Source organism: Delphinapterus leucas, chromosome 6, assembly GCF_059928025.1.
Source record: "Delphinapterus leucas isolate spDelLeu-1000000601 "Yukka" chromosome 6, BTC_Dleu_Yukka2, whole genome shotgun sequence".
In the NCBI taxonomy this organism is placed as follows: domain Eukaryota; kingdom Metazoa; phylum Chordata; class Mammalia; order Artiodactyla; family Monodontidae; genus Delphinapterus; species Delphinapterus leucas.
Window position 1 is genome coordinate 125,045,688 of NC_143134.1, and position 20,535 is coordinate 125,066,222.

The window sequence follows — 20,535 nt, forward strand, 5'->3', positions numbered from 1 at the left end:
GAAAGGACCCACTGGGTAATGAGCTCCTGTGGGCCTGCCTTTACTTCTGTGGAAGGGGTTTTAAGTTTCTGTAGGGCAATTGTCCCTCAGTTCTCAGCTTCTAGAAGGACTTGCACCGTGGTGATAAGATACGAAGCAGCAGAATTCCAGGCAGCCTGCCTGTGACCCATGAGCTACGGAAACTCATGGGGTCAGGTTGGAGGTGTCAGCGGGCCAGGTCCCAGGGTGTGGATTTTATTGCAAGTCAGCAGAAGGCTCTGGGACACTGTGAGCAGTGGCATCCTCTGCTTGACATCTTAAAACCTCACTCTGGCTTCTGGCTTCTGGTCAGGAGAGGCTGTAAGTGAGCAGGAGATAACTGGAGGTGACAGTTGGAGAGGGTGGGTGTGAAAGAAGTTGTGTGGACTTGGGCTGCATTGTAAAGGTAGAGCTGACACAATTGATTGAACACGAGCATGAGAGTAAAGGAGGGAAAAACGCTGCCTTCTGGGGTTTGCTGGGGTGATGGAGTGAGTGGTTCTTGCCCCGAGATGGAAAGGTTGGGGAGCCATGGGCGTGGGGATAAGGAGGGGGTGGTTAGAGACACGTGGGGGCCTCTGGGCTGGAGATGTGAATTCGTCGTCGTTAGTATTTGGTGTATCCATCAGGCTTGGTGATACCCTCTAGGTCCCTGTGTGGTCCAGAGACCCACGGCTTAAACATTGCCTGAGCACTGGTTAGAAATGCAGATTCCTGGGTCCCTTCCAAGACTTGCTGTATCAGGGTCTCTGGGAGAGGGACCCAGGAATCAGTTTTAGTAAACTTCCTGGGTGATTCTTTGTGTGCTAAATTCGAGGAGCACTGACCTATGGAGAGTGTGGTTTGAGAAGAGGGCTGAAGACTCAGCCCTGGGGGCATTTAGGAGACAGAAAGGAGCATGGGATCCAGAAGTTGATTCGGAGCAGTGAGGCAGGTGAGAGCCAGGAGAGGGCAGTCCCCTAAAAACCAAGGGAAGAAGGTGTCCCTAGTGGGAGGGAATCATCAACCATGTGAAATATTGTTGGGAGGCAAAGTAAAGTGATGACTGAGAACTGTTCATGGGGTGTGGAAAGGTAGAGACCGTGGGTGCCCTTCACAGGAACAGTTTCTTTGGAGTGTTAGGATCAAAGCCTTACTGCAGCAGGTTCAAGAGATAATAAGAAGCAAAGAGCATAGCAAGAGTGGACAGCTGCTTTCCACAGTGGGCAGTGCTGAGCAGACACTTCAGATTTACAGTCATAACTTTCATGCAGGACCAGCCAGCACAGTTTGTGCTTTTCTCAGGCCATATTCTCTACTTGGCACCATGGGTAGCAAAGTGCATTATTCAGATTTGGGATTTACCAGACAAGTGTAAGGAGGGAGAAAACGATGTGTGTAAAAGTATCATCTTAGTGCTGGATGTGGGATCAGGCCTGGGGACAGGAGGGAGGGGAGGGGCAGGACCACTGGATCAGAGGTCCCCATGGGACACAAGTATTAGATGAAGTGAGCCAGAAGGGTAGCGACTGTGGGCAGAGAGTGAGACATCTGTGGTTAAGACTCTGGAGGTGGTAATGGTAATGTTCATTGGTAGTCACTGGTAATGAGTTGTTTTGCACAGTCATACGAGTAAGGGGCTGAGATGATGGCGGGAGGCTGGGGGGAGGTCAGGGATCAGAGAGGCCAGGCAATAGTTGACCCATCTCTGTGGATATTAACCGCAACAAGAGTTAAGAGTAGATGTGGGGACAAATACAGCAAGTCAGGTGCACATTTCCCAGGAAGCAGGGGGAGGTTGGTAGACCAGAAACCTTAAACGGCAGGCTTTTTTCTTAAGAGGATGGAGGGGGATATCAGTGTTTCACCTAGAGCAATGGGAAATGAAGAATGTTCGGGTAAGATGAAGATAAAAGAATTTCTATTGATGGTGAACTGAGAGTTTTGGAAGGTACAGTAGAAGGTTGGGGTAGTTGGGAAAGGTGTGCATTTGAGACCGATGAGCTTGCATATTGATAGAAAAATACAGAAAAATCTGTGAAACTAGTCTTTCACTAGTTGCCAGAAACCAAGGAGAGGATTTGCATGTTGGGGTCATTCCCTGATACCTCAGAAGACCCACTGTGGGCAGTGGGGAAGGAAAGCTTTCTGGAGAGTCACCCGTCTTGTAGGTAGTGGGGACAGTGGTCTCTATGAAGTTCAAAGACATCTGGTGCTGCAAGAGCCAGCCAATCCATGGGTGCAAGGTTGAGCCCACCAGGTTGGCTTCACTGTGCTCTGGCTGCAGACATACGGTTCCATAGAAAGCCACATTCATGATGCCACACCATCCACAGGACCAACACTCCCTGGACATGTCAAGGGTGAGCCGAGGCATGACATTATTCTGTTGGTTCCATTCATCCAGCAACTCCACTTCTGAGTATATATCCAAAAGAAATGAAAACAGGATATTGAAGCAATATCTACACTCCCATATTCATTGCAGCATTATTCACAATAGCAAAGATAGGAAACAGCCTAAGTGTCCATCAACAGATGAATGAATATAGAGGATGTGATACACACACACACACACACACACACACACACACACACACACACAATTGAATAGTATTCAGCCATGAGAAGGAAATCCTGCAATTTGTGACAACATGGATGGATCTTGAGGGCATTATGCTAAATGAAATAAGCCAGACAGAGAAAGACAAATGGTGCATAGTATCACTTATATGTGGAATCTTTTTTTAAAGAAGTCAGAATCATAGAAACAGAGTAGAAAAGTTGTTGCCAGGGCCTGGGGATTGGGGAAATAAGGAGAGGTTGATAAAAGGGTACAAACTTTCAGCTATATAAACAAAGTCTGAGTATCTGATGTAAAACATGGTGCGTATAGTTTTTAAGACTGTATTATGTAAGTGAAATTTGCTAAGAGAGTAGAACTTAAATGTTCTATCACTAAAAGATAAACATGTGAGGTGATAGATGTGTTAGTTAATAGATGGCGGGAACCCTTTCACAACGTATATGTATATCAAATCACCACAATGTACACTTCAAGAATCTTACAATTTTGTTAATTCCACCTTAATAAAGCCTGGGGGTGGGGGACAATGTGGTGCTGGCATAAGGATAAATATATAGAGCAATGGAATAGGATTGAGAGTCTAGAAGTAAACCCAAACATCTATGGCCAATTGATTTTTGACAAGGATGCCAAGACCATTCAATATGGAAAGAACAGTTTCTCTAACAAATGGGGAGGAGCTAACTGGTTATCCACATGCAAAAAAATGAAGTTGGACCCTTACCTCACTCCATGTAAAAATATTAACTCAAAATTGATCAGAGACCTAAGTGTGAGAACTAAAACTGTAAAACTTTTAGAAGAAAACATAGGGAACCAATCTTCGTGACCTCAGATTTGGCAGAGGATTCTTAGATTTGACATCATAATCACAAGCAAGAAAAGGAAAAAAAGAGATAAATTGAACTGCTCAAAATGCAGTACTTTCGTGCATTAAAGGATATTATAAAAATATGAAAATACAGTAGAAGGAATGGGAGAAAATATTTTATAAGGGGTTAATATGCAAAATATATAAAGAACTCCTACAACTCAACAACCATATAAAAAGGGACAAAGAATCAGAATAGTCATTTTTCCAAAGAAGATATTCAACTGGCCAGCCAACAAGCACATAAAGACATTCAACATCCTTGGTCATTAAGGAAATGCAAATAAAAACCACAATGAGATACCATTTTGCATTCACGAGGATGGCTAGGATAATTTTTTTTTTTTTAAACAGAAGATACCAGGTGTTGGTGAGGACATGGAGAAATAGGGACTTTTGTGCATTGCTGATGGAAATGTAAAAAACAATAGCTTCTGTGGAAAACAGTTTGGAAGTTCCTCAAAAACTTAATCATAAAATTACCATATGACCCAGAAATCCCATTCCTAGGTCTGTACACGAGAGAAATGAAATTTTATGTCTACACAGAAATTTGTCCATGAATATTTACAGCAGCATTAACCATTAACAGCCAAAGGTGGAAACAACCCAAATGTCCATCAGCGGATGAATGGATAAACAAATTGTAGTACATACCTACAAAGGAATATTATTCAGCCATCAACAGGAGGAAGTTCTGACAAATGCTGCAACATGGATGAACTTTGCAAACATCACACTAAGTGAAGGAAGCCAGACACAGACGGTCATACATTGCATGGGATTTTTTATACGAAATATCCAAAATAGACAAGTCTGCAGGTACAGAAAGGAGATTGGTGGTTTCTAGGGAATGGGAGGACGGAGGAATAGGGAGTGATTACTTAGGAGTGCGAGGTATTCTTTAGGAGTGGTGAAAAAATTTTGAACTAGGGAAGTGGTGGTCGTACAGTACTGCGCGTACACTAAATGCCACTGAACTGTAGACTTAATTGTATGTTAAGTGAATTTCAACTCAGTTAAAAAACAAAACAAAATACCTGAGCTGTAGTTCTCTAGAGCCCAAACTATGAAGTCCCAAGTTGCTACTTTCCTTGAAGGTTTACCTGAGAAGGGGAGAGGGTGGGGACCACACAGTGGTGAAGATTAACCTGGACGGCAGGACAGATCATGGACAGGAGATGCTGGGCCTGAATGAGGACGGGGTGGGAGAAGTAGAGAACAGAAGCCTTCAGAGGACAAATACTGGGTTGGGGTTAGCCTGTGGGACCTAGAACCCGGGGAAGGATGCTGCTGGCGGTGGTGGCAGTGTAAAGGGGGCCTGGGAAGCCCTCTGCAAGGCTGTGGAGGGAGCAGGTTGGGCAGGCTCTTCCTGAGTCAGTGACATCTGCTGCCCTGTCCGCCTCACGCGGAGACCTTGGCTGCAGGCGGAGAGGCGGGGAGGGGCAGGCTGAGGCCTCTGGATGTCACCTCTTCTCCTTCCTGTCCTGCAGATGTTGAACCTCTTTGTGGCGGTGATCATGGACAATTTTGAGTACCTTACGCGGGACTCTTCCATCCTAGGGCCTCACCACCTGGACGAGTTCATCCGGGTCTGGGCTGAGTACGACCCGGCTGCGTGGTGAGTGAGCCCCCATGCTGTGTGGTCCTCAGGGGTGGTCCCTGCCACCCACGGATCTCAGCACAGGGCTGGTGGCTGCAGACATGTTTCAAGTGAGTGTTCCCCCTGTGGGTTTTGGCTGGGGTAAGTTAGGGTCCATCCTGCTCCCCGTGGGGTACTGCTGAGCCCGCCTCCCAGGGGTGCGCTCATTCCCACTTGGTGTTCTTGTATGCAGCTCCCTGGGCTGAGAAATCCTCTTCTCAGACCCTGCGTCCAGCCCTTCGGAGGTTACCTGGGGGCCATGGAAGGTTTTCAGGGGCTTGTGAGACTCAGGGTTCCTATTGAACGGGAGCTCACCGTCTTCTCACATCTGGGGTCGTGGAGAGCGTGTGGAAACAGAGAAGGACCTTCTCTCAGGGCCTCACCGTTCTTGTGAAGCTCTGAGACCTCTGTGGGCAGAAATAACGTGGGGCCTCAGGACATTCTCCTCTGTGGACTCGGGGCTCTCCCCCCCTGCCATCTCCTTGACGTCAGGAGCCAAGTGCACCTCTGTGTCACCAGCCCAGGCCGCGAATAGAGGGTTCTCGGTAAAGTTTTATTGAAATCAGATGAGCTGCCAGGAAGGGTCTAGTGTGATTGAGGCCCTTTGGTCTTGGTAAAAAAGGGTTACTGCGCTGCTGTTGCGTAAGTGAGGGGCGATTCGCTTCTAGACGGAGCAGGGGTGTCCTGAAGGGAGTGGCTTGGGGTCAGGAGGCGGTGGAGACTGTGTTTCGTGGGAGATGCTTGCACACCTGTGACATTTCGTCCTCGGGGTCAGCACGGCAGCACGGATCCACCATCTGCCGATTTGTCTGTTCCTTCATTGCTCACTCATTCCCTTGCTCATTCATTCATTCACCCTCTCGATCCGTGGCTTGAGGAGTTACTAAGGGTGTGCTCTCTGCAGCAAAACACGGGACGCAGAGGGCCCGAGAGATCTGGCCGTCGGTAAGACTCAGGCCTGCTCAGCACGCCACTCACGGTGAGCCCGGGAGTGAGCTGTGCCCCAGGGCGGGGGCTCCAGGGGGACGAGAAGACCCTGGAACTGGGGTGCCGCCGCTTCCCGCCTCCTCTCCCTCAGGCTCCCTGGCCTGCCCGCGTCCCTGTGGCGCAGCTCTGTGTTTGGTCACCCTTTGTGTGGCAGAGGCCTTTAGGAGAGGGTCAGCGTCCTCATGGGAGGATCCTGCTACCCACAGAGCACCTGGGACTCTGAATCCACGTTCAGCAAGGGGAATACTCTGGAGCTTTCCAGACCCAAAAATCCTGGGAGCTTGGCTGGGCTCCCGTACCCACTTCTTATGCAGTCTCCCTGGATCCCCCATCCCATCACAGTGAAGATCCAGAAGGTGTTATGTGAGGCCCTTTCCGGTCTGGGCAGCACCAGGGCCCTGGGGCTCTTCCAGGCCCAGAGCATCTCTGAGTGTGTTCCAGTGTAGTGAAAAATTGACAGTTTTCACACAGTGTAGAACAAGCCTGGCTGTTATTTATGGTTCATGGTGTATGTGATTTTTCATGGTCTTGGAGAGTCCCATCATTGTTTTGATGCATCAGCACATTTGCCCACAGCACATGCTTGAGTCCACAGGCTCAGGGGTATTCCTGGGTTCTCTGGTCAGGAAGGCCCAGTCAGACTGGAGGGGAGACTGACCACACCCAAGGCCTGGTCCTTGTCAGGCAGAGGGCGGGAGAGAGTCCAGTGAGGCAGGATTGAGGCTCATTCCAGGAGGGTCATCCTGACTGTGGTCTGAAGAGATGCTGCTGCTTCTGGGCATATATTTTTCTAGAGGAGAAAAACACAGATGTTGTATAGAGCATGCCTTGGACTAACAGGCAAAGGCAAGTCAGTGCAGGCCTGCGAGAGGGGGATCATGTCTCCCAGATCTTTATGGACTGTAGAGCCAGCACCTCCCCAATCAGCCCCAGGTGGAGCAGAATTAGGACATACAAGAAGTGGACTTGGGTCAGACGGCAGCTTTGTGATTGTGCACAGAGACGGCTGACTGTTTCCCAAATCCAGGGTTCTAGAACTGGGGCCTCTGGAAGGCATAGGCATTCAGGAATATGGTGAAGTGCTTACGGAAGAGTAGATAGCAAAATGTAAGCCTCAGCCCAGAGCAAGATACCATGCAAGGTAACAAGACCCCCAGTCCGGAAGTAGCACAGGCATGACCTGCAACTGACACTCAGACTTGCTTCTCCCACGAGAGGCTGGGGCAGCGGAAGGCTCGGCTGAGGCAGCTGAGCAGGCTGGGTCTGTACCCCACGACTGGGCAGGGCAGAGCGTGCTTGAGCCTTCAACTAGCCTCTGTGACAGCTGCAGGACCGTGACCATCTTTATTTCCCAGGGACCATCTGCCGTCTCCTCATTCTTGGGGAGGCTGAAACAAAAACAAACTTTATGAAATTTCCTGAGCTTTTGTGTGTATGTGTGTGTATTATGTGAGTGTGCACAAGCATGTGCATGTGTGTGCTGTCAGTGCACAGGTCTGTGTACACCCGAGTGCATGTGAGTGTGTTTACGTGCAGGCAGGCACATATGTGTGTGTGCACGTGTTTTTGCATGTGCAGCAGCACGTGTGATTGTGTGCATGTGACTGCAGTGCATCTTTGCGCGTGTGTGTGTACGTGTGTGTGAATGCAGGTGTGCTTGGGCGTGTACGTGCACATGTGTGTGTACACATGCATGCTGTGGGGGGATGAGGAAGGCGAGGAGTTGTTGCTTTCTGGCGCCGCCTTCCCCCACCCTCCCTTTTGCTGTTGCCTCAGCGCTTCGTGGTGAAGTGTGGAGACTCAGCAGGAGGGTCACTACCCGCTACCGTGAGCGATCTGTCTGCTCACCCTCATGGTCACCCATCTGTCCAGTAAATGTCTCTGAGCCTGTGCCATGTGCTGGGGCCTGGGGCCCACAGGGGAGCAGGTGTGTGCTCTCAGCTCTGCTCGGCCCAGCCGGGCGTGGGGCAGAGGAGCTGCAGGCCAGGCGTGTCTGCGGAGGGAGAGCTTACCTCTGGCTGGTGGGTCAGCGGAGGTGGCAGCTGAGCTGAACTGAAGGAGTGGGGTGGACGGAGCTCGCTCTAGAGGAGGGTGGGGGCAGGGGCACGGGAAGGGGCTGGGTGCCTGGCTCGCGGGGAGGGCACATCGCAGAGGGGCTGCAAGGGTGGCCAAACAGCTAGCTTTGACTTCGTTTTATAGACAGAGAGAACAGCTTTGGAACCAGCTTTACAGGATCAGGCCCCCACTTTTCCTCTGGTGGCGGCTGAGGGGTTTAATGGCAGAAGAGAGAAGATGGGCCGAGGAACAGGGGTGACGGTAGGGGCTGTGCCTCCGCCAGGCTTCCAGCCTCTTTGTGCTGGTCCCTTGGGTCCACAAGCTTAGCAAGCACCTTGCGTGAGGCCGGAGTGGGGCTTCCTCTTCACTCCCTCTTTCCCAGAAGTAAGTGCAACACAGTTTGGAGTTGGTGAGACTGAGGGGGCCATCCTGCAGGAAAGGCAAGTGTCAGCGTGGGCTGGGGTGCCCACCCGGGGACAAGAGGGACCCTTAGCCAGACCCGCAGACCCCAGGGAAGGACACGGTGTGCTCAGAGAGGCAGGGATAATCAGGAGAGCCAGGTGTGCAGAGAAGTCTCGGCCAAGGGGGCCCTGGGGGCTCAGGCACTCAGGGAGTGAGGGGAGGGGCGGCCAGACAGCCGTGAAAGAGGCCCAGGGGTGCTGTGTGCAGGGCGGACACACAGGGCCCGCGGCTGTTCTGTAAGGAACGTCTCCTGGCTGCAGTGGGCTCTGGAAACTGTCTGCGGGCCGCCGCGCCTCCTGGGGCTCTCTGGCCCAGGCCCCAGCCGGGAGCCGCCTGTCCAGCCTGCCTCGGCTCCACCTCCGGACTGCACAAGGCTGGGCGGGCGGGACGGGCTCCTCGTGCCTCGGTTGCCATGACCTGTGACGTTTCCTTTCCAGTTGCCGGATTCATTATAAGGATATGTACAGTTTGTTGCGTTGTCTTGCGCCACCCGTTGGTTTAGGGAAGAAATGCCCTCGTAGGTTGGCCAGCCAGGTGTGCTACTTCAGAGCCTCCAACTGACATACTCTTCCCTGCCCGAAATGCAAACACAGCACACACTCCCTGCCTGGCTTGGGAATGATGACACCTCACCTCTCGCCCCTCCTGCCCTGTCCTGCCCACACTCCAACCTCCTGGACACTTCGGTTCCCCATCTGACTCCCGACCCCTCCAGCTGGCTGGGGACAGGCAGCCTCATGAGACGGTGTGCACACAGCTTTCTGGCCGGGCCGTGAGGATGGGGACCGGGTCCCACCTGTGCCAAGGAAGCAGGCGTCTCACCCGGATTTGCCTCCGGGCTCTTGAAGGTGGACTGAAGGTCAGACAGTCCAGAGGCCAAGGGCCCCCGAGGAGGGGGGTGTGGGTGCAGGTAGACCAGGAGCAGCTGCCCCTCTGGTCAGGAGAGTCCAACAACCCAGGGCTTTCTGGTTCCTGGGGGGAGGAGAGGGCGGAGGCAGTGGGGGCCCAAAGACAGGTCCTGCTTCACCTCTGGATGGAGCCACTCAGCTGAGCCCAGGAGCCCTGGGAGGAGGGCCAGACCCTGGGGTGGATCCACCTGCCAGGAGAAGGCTGTCCGCCTTCTCTCTTTGGTGACCTGAACCCGCCTGTGTCTCTGGGAGCCCAAGCAGGTCCCGTAGGCAGCCGTCCCAGGGGTGGAGGTGAGGCTTCAGGACTGGTGGCCCGTCTGCCTCGGAGGAGACACAGTCAACAACCCCTGGACACCTCCCTGAGTCTGGAGCCTTATCCCTTATGTTGGTCCCAGCCCTTCCTGGCGTGCTGTCAGGAGGGTACAAGAGGGGCACCAAGCCACATCTCACCCCAGCTGCCCCCCCCGCCCCCTCTGCAGTCTCTCATTTCCCACCCAGCCGTGACCCAGCAGCAGCCCTGCCCCGGGCCGGCCTCGGGTGTCTCTGGGCCTGGAGCTGGCCTTGGCCCCGTGGACTTCGTCTCTAGAGCCTCGGGGCTCCCTGCAGAACAGCGTGGCTCTCGCTCTAGTTTTCTGGCCTGCTTTAGACTTTTCTCCACTTCTTAAGCCTCTCGGCTAACTTGGAAGCAAATTGAGCATGAATTTGCTCATCAGGCAAGCTGATGTTTCTGCTGTGGATCTCCAGCCGGCCTTGCTGGTCACTTAACTCTACCAGCTGCCCTGGCATGGTGAAACAGCTCTTTTCCAATTTGGCATTACCCGTGGCTTCTGAAAGTGTAAAATCAGAGTTGACAACCCAAAGCCGCCCCGATGTAGCCTGTCATTCCCTCCATGTTCATTAGCTCAGATGCCCCCCTGCCCGCTCCCTGCGTGGGATCAGAGTGCGGAGGTGAGGCTGGGGGCAAGGAGGGGATCGAGCCCAGCAGAGAAATCCCTCATTTGACCTGTTTTTTCGTTTAATCCGACGCTGGTTAACTGGCTCTGTTTTCTTGTCTGCTTCCTCCCCCTTCCCTCCTGCTGCGCCCCTCCCGTGGACCCCACTCTGCCTCTGTCCTGTGGGCCGGGCCTCCAGCGGGCGCATCAGTTACAATGATATGTTTGAGATGCTGAAACACATGTCCCCGCCCCTGGGGCTGGGGAAGAAATGCCCTGCTCGAGTTGCATACAAGGTAGACCCCACGCCCACACCCCGCAGGCTGTCTGTGCTGCGGCCGGGCTCCCGTGTCTCTTCTGGGGCTTGTCCATCTGTTTGTCTGCTGCTGTGCTGCCTCACTGTTTCTTTCTCTTCTCTGCCCCGAACATCTCTGCTTCCTTCCCAAACAGAGGGAAGCAGACACCACGAGGTGTCCCTGCACTGGCCCCTTGTCCCCCAGGGCTGCCCCTCTGAGAGCCCCCGGGGAGACTCGGGAACATGGAGCTGGAGCCCACCAGCTGCCTCTTCTCCTTCCCTTCTCTTCCCTAGAAAGGAAGGGACAGACCAGCTTTTTTGACAGAGCCTGTTTTTGTTCTGAGCTCAGGACCACACTCTGCTCCTCTGTCCCCTAAGCCCCTGATGTGGGTGGAGTTGTTTAGCCCTGAGGATCTGACCCTGGGGGAGCATCAGCCTGCAAGGTCTCTGCAGGGTGCGCCTGAGGAGCCTGCCCCCAGCCCCGCATGTGCAGAACTTCCCGGGCTGGGGAGGGAGCGTTGTCTCTAGGGCTTCGTGGGTTCACGGAGCCTTAAGAAGGAAGGGTGCTGGAGAGAGGCATCCTGCCTTCATTCCTGGTGCTCCAGAGGGCCCTGTGGGGTGAGAACAGCCTCTGGGGCCTGGGTGGTCCCATGTCCCTCCCACCCTGCTGCTGAGGGCCCAGCGGGCTGAGCTGCAAGGAGGGGGGTAAACTGAGGACACCGCCAGGCCTCCCTCCCGGGTGGGCGAGCAGGCCACATGGCCCCATCCCCAAGCCTGCTCCCACCTGCCCCTGCATCCTCCGTCACCCCCTTGGTGAGTAAGCACCTCCCATCCCTCCAGCGCTCCGCCCTCTCAAGAGCCCTCAGTACTCCCGAGACTCAGCCAGCATGTGTCTGGGGCCTGACTGCTGTCTCCCTCTCTGAGCAGGCTTCCCACCAGAGCTTTCATCTTTCTGATTCTGTCCACGCTGTCTGTCTCTGTGCTCCGATTCTGGGCTTGCATCTCTCCCCTGGCTCAGCACAGCCTCTGGGAGCTAAGTGGCTCCTCCAGGCCATATGCAGATGCCTCTAGTGTCTTCCTTGGTCCTCCCCTGCCCGGCATGTGAGTGGAGCCTGCCTGGAGGCCGTGCATGAAAGGCTGTAGCTTTGTCCCCAAGAAGGAGAGCTGTGTCCACACTGACACCTGGGGCCAGGGTGGGCAGCCAGGGCCGTGACGGGGTAGCCTTTGGAGTTCCTCCCCGGGTGTGCTGGCCAGCTCCAAGGTTCTGGCAGTGAAGAGACCAGGTGAGGCCTCGTGGTGGGTGGAAGTGGATGGGCTTGGTGAGTTGGGGAGGGTCCAGGAGATGCACAGAGCGCCATGTCCAAGAGGGTCTAGGCCCAGGCAGAGACTCCTGTCTGTTTGCCCTGGTCTCGCCCCTTTGCTGCTCCCTGAGATTCCTGGCTCTCCCGGGCCTGGGCAGGCAGAAGGGGCTCTGGTAAAGGTGCCCCGGACAGAGCTCTCCTCTCTTGGAAAACACCTGCTTGCCCCTCCTTCCCGCTGGCCCCTGACTCCCTGACTCTCCCCTGGCGTGGAACCCCTCTGCCTCTCCCACTGCCATCGGTGCTGGTCTCCAGGGACACCGTGCTCTGGGAAGCCGTGTGTGTCACACAGGTGACCAGCAAGGTCCTAGGACCATGACTGGAGGTGCCAAGTGGGGCTTTGCCAGCATTAGGGGACGGAGTCTGGGCTCGTGTCTCTAGCCACCTGCCCTCCATCAGGCTGAAGACTGGATTTGGTGCCAGGATGCTGGGGGCAGGCCTGGGGGCAGAGTGGCCCTAACCAGAGAAGGGACAGAGAGGCTGCCCTGTCACAGGGTTCAGGCTTGGCAGAGGGCAGGCAGACCCCAGGGAGGGGCCCTGTGCCCCCACCTCTAGCTTCCATCCTGGATGGGAGAGGACAGGGGGCTCACGGTGCCCTGAGGGCTCTACTTGGCAGGCGAGTTGGCCCCCCAGTGCTCAGGACGTTCCAGACACACCCGAGACCCTTTTCCTCCTGGAGATCGCATAAGTTCTCAGAGCCTCAGGGACACCTGTCTCCAGCTGTTCTGTCCTGGAAAATGGAAGAGAGGAAAGGGGGCTGTTCACCTGATGGGGAATCAGGGAGCAAGCTTGCAGGGCTCCCAGTCTGGTCCGAGCACTTGTGTTCCTGTGGGATGGCCCTGGGTCCCCAGGCAGCTGGCTGAGCCTGAGGCCCTGTTCAGTCACATCTGTTTGGGTCCTTCCCCCTGGAAGGAGCTGCTCTCTAAGGCTTCCCTTGCTGCCTTGGGCTGGTGGCATCAAGCATCTGTTCCTGGCCCCGTAGCTGGGTGGTGAGACGCAGAGGCCTTCCCGGGGCTGCGGGTCTCCTCACTGGGAGCTGACCTCTGAGCCTGTGGTCTTGGCTGCCCCACCCGTCGTCCAGTGCTCCTGTCTGTGGGCTGCCTCAGGGGTCCTGCAGCCAGCCCAGACCCCTCTTCAGCCTAGGCCACACACTTGTGCTGTCATGGGCAGTGGGCAAGGGCCCCTCTGGCTGAGACATGCCTGTTCTTTCAGAGGGATCCAGACTTATGGCCTGGCCCCGTTGTACAAGATGTACCTGGACTTCTACTTTTCTGCAGCCAAGGGAACCCTCAGCTCAGATGAGGGTGGGGGTCCAGGGGTAGTGTGAATGCTGGCAAAACTCCCATGCATCCAACCTCTCTTGGTCCTGGGCACCTGCAGGGACCACCTCTGGGAGGCCAAGCCCAGCCTCCAGGGCCCTCGAGCACTGTGTAGCCCTGTGGCGGGGGCACCCTGGGAGGCCTGGCCCTGACCTGCCCCCTTGTCCCCAGCGCCTCGTTCGTATGAACATGCCCATCTCCAACGAGGACATGACCGTCCACTTCACGTCCACGCTGATGGCCCTCATCCGGACCGCACTGGAGATCAAGCTGGCTCCAGGTGAGCAAGCCAGCCTTGAGGGAGGCACAAAGCCAGGGCTGCTTGAGCGCCCCCGGGAGCCATCCCAGGCAGCTGTGCAGGGGCGGGAGGAGGGGCCTGTCTGGACTGGATGGAGAACGACTGCCCCTGGTACCTCTGTCAGACCGACCTTGTCCCCCGAAACCATCCTGCACGTTAGTGCTGCAGTGATCCCATTTTCACGTGAGGAAGCTGAGGTGGAGTGAAATGGAATGACTCCAGATTTCCCAGAGTTCTGCAGTGTTGGAGCCAGCGTCACATGAGCCAGTACCCCTCATGGGGTGAATAGTCTGCCCCTTCCCCATAGTGAACCCAATTCCCCCATCAGGCCCTCTCCGGAGTTACTGGTAGAACGACACAGCCTGAGCCACACCAAGGAGGAAATGAACCTCCCCTCCCCACCGCATGTGATGACAGCTTCCCCTTCGCAGAGAACATGACTCACCAGAGGGGCCCTCCCCCCACATGGCCTTCCTCCCTGCATCCGTGCCCTTGAGCTCCGCCCTCTCTTGTGTAGCAGATGAGCAGAGGCCAGTCCTCCCGCTCGCACACTCTGCCCTGTTTTCATCATCTACCCAAGGATGTCATGACAGAAATTCTGTATTCTGTTTCTTGCCCGGTCAACTTTCTCTCTCTGCTGGATTATTTCTATCAATATGTAAATGTGCTGTTATTTTTCCTATTTTTAAAAAGTTTTTCTCTTCCCCCTCCATCGACTTCTCTCTTTTTCTTCTCTCCTTCTTAGCAACAGGAGACACAGGTCTGCGTTGTCTCTGATTTCTCCTTTCCTAGTCTGCAGTCCATCTTTCACAGTGCAAAGCTTTGTTGGAACTGCTCTTGTCAAGCTCCACAGGGACCTCCCCTTCTCAGCCCTTGCCTTATGGACCTGTCCACAGCCTTTCCCCAGTTGTGACTCCCTTCTGTGTGAAACCCCTTTGTGTCTCTTTTTCTGTCTTCTCCCAACCTCTGAAGGTCACTGTGTGCCTCAGGCATACATTCTCACCTTTTCCCATGGCTTCCAATGTTGTGAATTCCAATTCTGTATTTTTAGTCCAGGTCTGCTCCTACACCCCAGGCTTATATACCCCACAAATTATTCACCGTCTGTACTTGGAGGCCCAGTGAGCATCCAGAGTTCACGTGCTGACCCTCGAGTTCCAGATACTCTCCAGATTCCTCCCTGTCTCCATCAGTGGACACTGCTGTTAGAGTTGCTCAAGCCAAGACTTTTGCAGTCATTTTTATGTCTTACTTTCTTTTCTTACCCTACTTCTGATCCATATCTGAACCCTTATAGCATCTTCTGACTCCACCTTCAAAATACACTCAGAATATGATCACTTGTCCAACCTTTCCTACTGCCACCTCCTGGTCCAAGTCACTCTTGTTCTTCTTGACTGGGTTGTTGCAGTAACCTTCTAACTGGTCTGCTTCTGCCCTTGCCTCTTTCAGTCTACCTTCAACACAACAGCCAGAATGATCATGTTAAAAATCAAACCAGTAAAATTATCAAACCTCTAGCTAGCCTGATCACGAAAAATAGATAAAAATAACCAGTATAAGGAACGAAAGAGGGAATATCACTGTAGATCCTGCTGACATTAAATGGATAACAGGGAAATTTTGTAAACAACTTTATGTCAATAACTTCAGTAACTTAAATGAAATGGAAAAATTCCTTGACACAAACTATGAGGCTCATTCAAAAATAGATAACCTGGAAAAATAAAAGGAAATAGATAACCTTAGTAATACTGTATATATTAAATAAATTAAATTCATAGTTAAAAATCTTCCAACAAAGAAAATCATGGGCCCAATTTGTTTCATTGATGAAGTCAACCAGACGTTTAAGGAGGAAATAATTCTATACAAAGTCCTCTAGACAGTAGAAAAAGAGAAGGTATTTCCCAATTTATTTTACGAGGCCAGCATTACTCTGATACCAAAACTAGACAGAGACATTACAAGCCAAAAAATTACAGACCAACATTCCTCATGAATATGAACAATAAAATTTTCAGCACAACTTTAGCAAACTGAACATGTTGATTAAAGTAGAGTTTATCCCAGGAATGAAAAATGCAAGGTGGGTTCAAGTTTAAAAATCAATCAATATAACTTAATATATCAAGGAGGAAAAACTATATGATTATCTCAATAGATGCAGAAAAAGCTTTGACAAAATTCAACATCCATTTATGATACATAAATTCTACATAAACTAGAAATTAAAGCAAACTTCCTCAATCTGATCAAGGATATCTATGATAAACCTACAGCTAATGATATGCTTAACAGAGAAAGCCTGGCTCCTTTCCCCCTAAGATCAGTAACAAGGCAAGGATGTCTCCTGTCACCATTTTTGTTCAATATCATACTTGAGGCTCTAGCCATTGTAACAAGTCAAGAAAAAGAAATAAGAGGTGTACCAATCGGAGAGAAATAAATAAAATTGTCTCTATTCATGACTGACATGATTATCTATACAGAGAATCTTAAAGAATCAAATAAAAACTTAATAAAACCAAAGCATCTACAAGCCTAGGAATACCAAGGATTGCTGGGAACCACCAGAAGCTAGGAAGAGACAAGAAGCGTTCTTCGTTAGAGCCTTTCAAGGGATCACAGCCTTGTCGATACCTTGATTTTGAGCTTCTGGCCTCCAGAACTGAGACAATATATTTCTGTTGTTTAAAGCTGTGAGAAGAAGTTACTAAAACTAATACCTGAGTATAGCAAGGTCAGTATATGAAAAGCAAATGTATTTCTATAGATTAGCAATTAACAACTGAAATTGAAAAAGTTCCGTTAAAATTGCACCAAAAACATCAAATAACTGGCTAACTCTAAAAATATATATGCTAGAGTGTATGCTGCAAATTTCAGAATATTGACCAAAGGAATCTTCTTTAATAAATAAGCCAAGCACGGCATCGTGTTCATTGGGAGACTCAGTATTGTCAGTTCTCATATGGATCGATAGGCTCAGTGTTATGCCAGGCAAAACCCCAACAGGCTTTCTGGGTTGGAATTTATAAACTGATTCTAAAATATACGTAGAAAAGCACACAAACTTGAGGAACAAAAACAGTTTTGCAAAAAGAATAAAGTGTTCCAGCCGTTTAAAGAATGACAACGGTAAGTACTGATGAGAACGCAGAAAACTCGAGTTCTCGTGTTCCTAGTGTGGATACAGTGGTGCCGCCGCTTTGGAAAACAGCTTCACCGTTCTTGATCGTGTGGCCCAGGCATCCCACTCCTAAGGGAGATGACATGAAAGTATACACGCACACAAAAACCTATACGCTAAAGTTTGTGGCTTTATTCATAATCGCGCCAAACTGTAAACAACTTCAACCATCAGCCAAATGGTGACGGATAATCAAACTGTGGTGTGTCTGTGCGATGAGACGGTTCTCACTCAGCAACAGAGAAACAGGCTACCGATGTGCTTGGCGTGGGTGGGGCTCAGATGCATCGTGCTGGGTGAAAAGTCAGACTCGACAGCATGTTGCGTGAAGCCATTTGTATGACATTCTGAGAAGATGAAACAGTTGAGACAGAAAACACATCGCTGATGCCAGGGCCCTGGGAGAGGGCGAAGGGGTGGGCCACAAAGGGTACGGAGGGAGCTGGGCAGGGGTGCCAAGCTCCTGCCTGGATTGTGATGGTGGATCCACGGTCATATGCATTTACCAAAGTTCACAGAGTGGGAGAACTAACAGGGTGAATGTTTATGTACGTAAATCACACTTTAATAAACACGATGTTTAAAAAAAGATGGATCAGAGTACTTTATTCCTCTGCTTGGACCCTCTGCTGCTTCCTGTCTCAGCGGCCCCCACCTGCACGTCCTCTCCCTCTGCTCCAGCCTCGCCCTCCTGGCTCCCTGGCCCCCTTCAGGGTCCCGTGAGCCCTTTCCTGACCGTTCTGTCCAAACTGCAGCCCTCCTGATAGTTCCTGTCCCTCCCCTCTTGGTTTTTCCTGTATCCAACAGACTGGATTTTTAACTTACTGCTACTTTATCGTAGATTAAAATCATGTACCTCCACAAGGGCAGCTTCCTTTGGATTTGTTCCATCACCTAGAACAACACCTAGTGTTCGGTGGGCGCTCAGCAACTTTTATGCAATGATTGGTGAATGGCTGGAACACTGCCGTGTCCCTTCCCAATCCCATCGCCACCCACGCCTACACGCCCTTGCACCCTCGCCACTGGGCGGGTCAGCTCCCACACCTCTTTAGGCAGGTTCTGGCGGGGAGCTGTGTGACCAGCCTCCAAGGCAGTGCTTCTCCCCCCTGCACCTTTCCTCCAGCATGGGGTCTCTCCCCGCCCACCCCAGCTCTGCCTGTTCCCCCAAGGGGGCTGTGGGATGGCTCCTAACATCTCTCCTCCCTTCCCACCCTTATCCTGCCCCAGCTGGCACAAAGCAGCATCAGTGTGACGCAGAGTTGAGGAAGGAGATTTCCTCTGTGTGGGCCAATCTGCCCCAGAAGACCCTGGATTTACTGGTGCCACCCCATAAACGTAAGTAGGGTGAGAAACGCCCCCTGCCCACCCCTCTTCTGTCGCACCCAGAGGCAGAGCAGGGAGTCCTGGGTGAGGGCAATTGAGTCACCTTGGAGAGGAGGGCTCACGTCCTTGGTAGCCCAGAGCACTCGTCTCCAAGGTGGGTGCCAGGGGCTGTGGGAGGAGATGTCTGGGCCATATTCCATTGGGCAGAGCCACCCACACTCCTGGTGTGGGGGATTCCCTTCAGAAAATCCAGAGAAAAGTTAGGGAGATGCCTACAGTTGGAGCTGGCGGAAGGATGAGGTGTCTGGGGTTAAGCTGAGCTGTGCTGTGTTGGGTGGAGCCCAGCGGGGCCTGGGGAAGAGTCAGTGCAGCTCCAGGTGGGCCAAGCCCCACGGTCCTGCCCGCGGGTCCAGGAGTCCTCGTGGTGGCTGCTGGCTCCTCACCCCAGCCCACCCCGCATGTCCCGTTTCTCTCGTATTCCCTCCCTTGCCTGCCGTGCTCTGCAGCCGATGAGATGACAGTGGGGAAAGTGTACGCAGCTCTGATGATATTCGACTTCTACAAACAGAACAAAACCACCAGAGACCAGATTCACCAAGCTCCCGGAGGCCTGTCCCAGGTACCAGGTTCCAGGAGTTCCAGGAAGTAACCCCAAGACTCTGCCACCTTCCACTGTTTGGCAGCAGAGGGGACCCAGCCCCTTCTTGAAGAAAGTGCAGCGGGAAAAAAAGGAAGATGAGAGGTTCTTGCGGCCGCCTCTCTGGCCCACAGAGTCAGAAACCCCATATAGCCTGCGCTTCCGTTAGTGGGAGGTGCACACAGGCGGGGCCCAAAGAGGTTCAAACCTACTGCCCAGGGTCATGATGTGTCCCACTCACGCCTCTGGCTGGGATAGTTTGGAGGACTTCCTTCCAGAGGTCATCCTTCAAAGATGACGACTTCACCACACAGCCAAAACCTTTGGTGACCGTGTGTAGACTCTCATCAATAAAGTTGTCCTGTGTCCAGCACTCAGGACATTCACCCCCAGGGTGTGAAGTGTCTGGTGCCCACACCCCAGCCCTGAAATCTCCTCCGAATTCTGCTCAACCTGGGACTCTGGCAGCCTCTACCAGTCAATCCAAGTTGATGATGAGATGAAATCTTTTTGCCATTTGTAATCAGATCCAGTCCCCAAATTGTGTAGGAAGGGAAACTGAGGCTCCAAGAAATGAAATGACTGTCCTGAAGTCACTTACAGGCCAGATTGGGAATGGGCTTCTGATGGGCGAAGGGCAGACCCAGGGATCCCCATCCTGCCCTAGGGGTTCCGGACAGGTGGCCGAGCACCTCGGTGCCCGGGGTCCATGGGGCGTCCCCGGCCTCAGAGACCCTCCTCCTGGCACCCCTTCTGCAGATGGGCCCCGTGTCCCTGTTCCACCCTCTGAAGGCCACGCTGGAGCAGACGCAGCCGGCCGTGCTCCGCGGAGCCCGGGTTTTCCTTCGGCAGAAGAGCTCGGCCTCCCTCAGCAATGGCGGGGCAGTGTGAGTACCACCGGGCAGGGCGTGGGGCCTTGGCGGGAGGAGGGCAGGGGTCCCCCCGGGGTTCCCGTGGGCAGTGCCCCAGGACAGGGAGCCCTTGGGTCTCACCTCCACCCAGCCACACCCACCTCCACCCAGATGCTTCGCGGTGGGTCCAGCTGGTCCAGTCTGCTGCCGGAGCCGGTTCTGTGGTGCGCCTGAGGCTAATTCCTGTAACAGTAGACAGGTGCTCTGACGGCACCGGGGTCACCTGATTTAGACAGTCTGCTATTCCAGCCCATGCCTCCCACTGCGGGAACCTCTTTCTCTCTCAGGTGAGGGCTCCCCTCTGCTTCCTCGCTGGCCTTCGGTGCCTGCAGACCATTAAGAAGGTATCTGTTTCCACCTCAGCTTCTCACCGCTTTTTGTTAACGGCCTGTTCGTGTTCTCATCTTCCTTTAAGACACTTTCCCTCTCAGATCTCCATTTTGATATCGATGTCTGTTTTGTAGACAAGTTGGCAAGGTCTTTCCCTATCACGTAACTCTTGGTAACGACCCAAAAACCAAGTGATCCAGAATAGCCCTCCCTGTGGCACTGTGAGGGGTGGTAGCTGGTGCCAGGCTGAGCCGCACTGGAGGGCAGGACCCTCTCAGCCACAGCCCCCAGTCAGAGCGGGTGTCCCACATCTGCTAACATCCCGTTGGCCAAAGCAACTCATTGGTTGAGCCCAAAGCAGGAACGTGCGCTCTGTCTCCCCGGCAGGGGCTGAGGGTGGGCCTCACACCCACTTGCCGTTCTGGAG

General features: G+C 52.9%; 1 protein-coding gene across 4 annotated transcripts in view; it reads left to right on the plus strand.

The window, feature by feature from the left end:
* Positions 1–20,535, plus strand: part of CACNA1B (calcium voltage-gated channel subunit alpha1 B) — a 191,510-nt gene that overhangs the window by 165,917 nt on the left and 5,058 nt on the right. For all 4 annotated transcript variants that reach the window (XM_089914093.1, XM_089914095.1, XM_089914094.1 and 1 more), the window contains 6 exons: positions 4,949–5,076; positions 10,641–10,737; positions 13,585–13,693; positions 18,135–18,242; positions 18,737–18,849; positions 19,627–19,754. In XM_089914093.1, the coding sequence (XP_089770219.1) occupies positions 4,949–5,076; positions 10,641–10,737; positions 13,585–13,693; positions 18,135–18,242; positions 18,737–18,849; positions 19,627–19,754 (683 nt within the window). The remainder of the gene's footprint in view (positions 1–4,948; positions 5,077–10,640; positions 10,738–13,584; positions 13,694–18,134; positions 18,243–18,736; positions 18,850–19,626; positions 19,755–20,535) is intronic.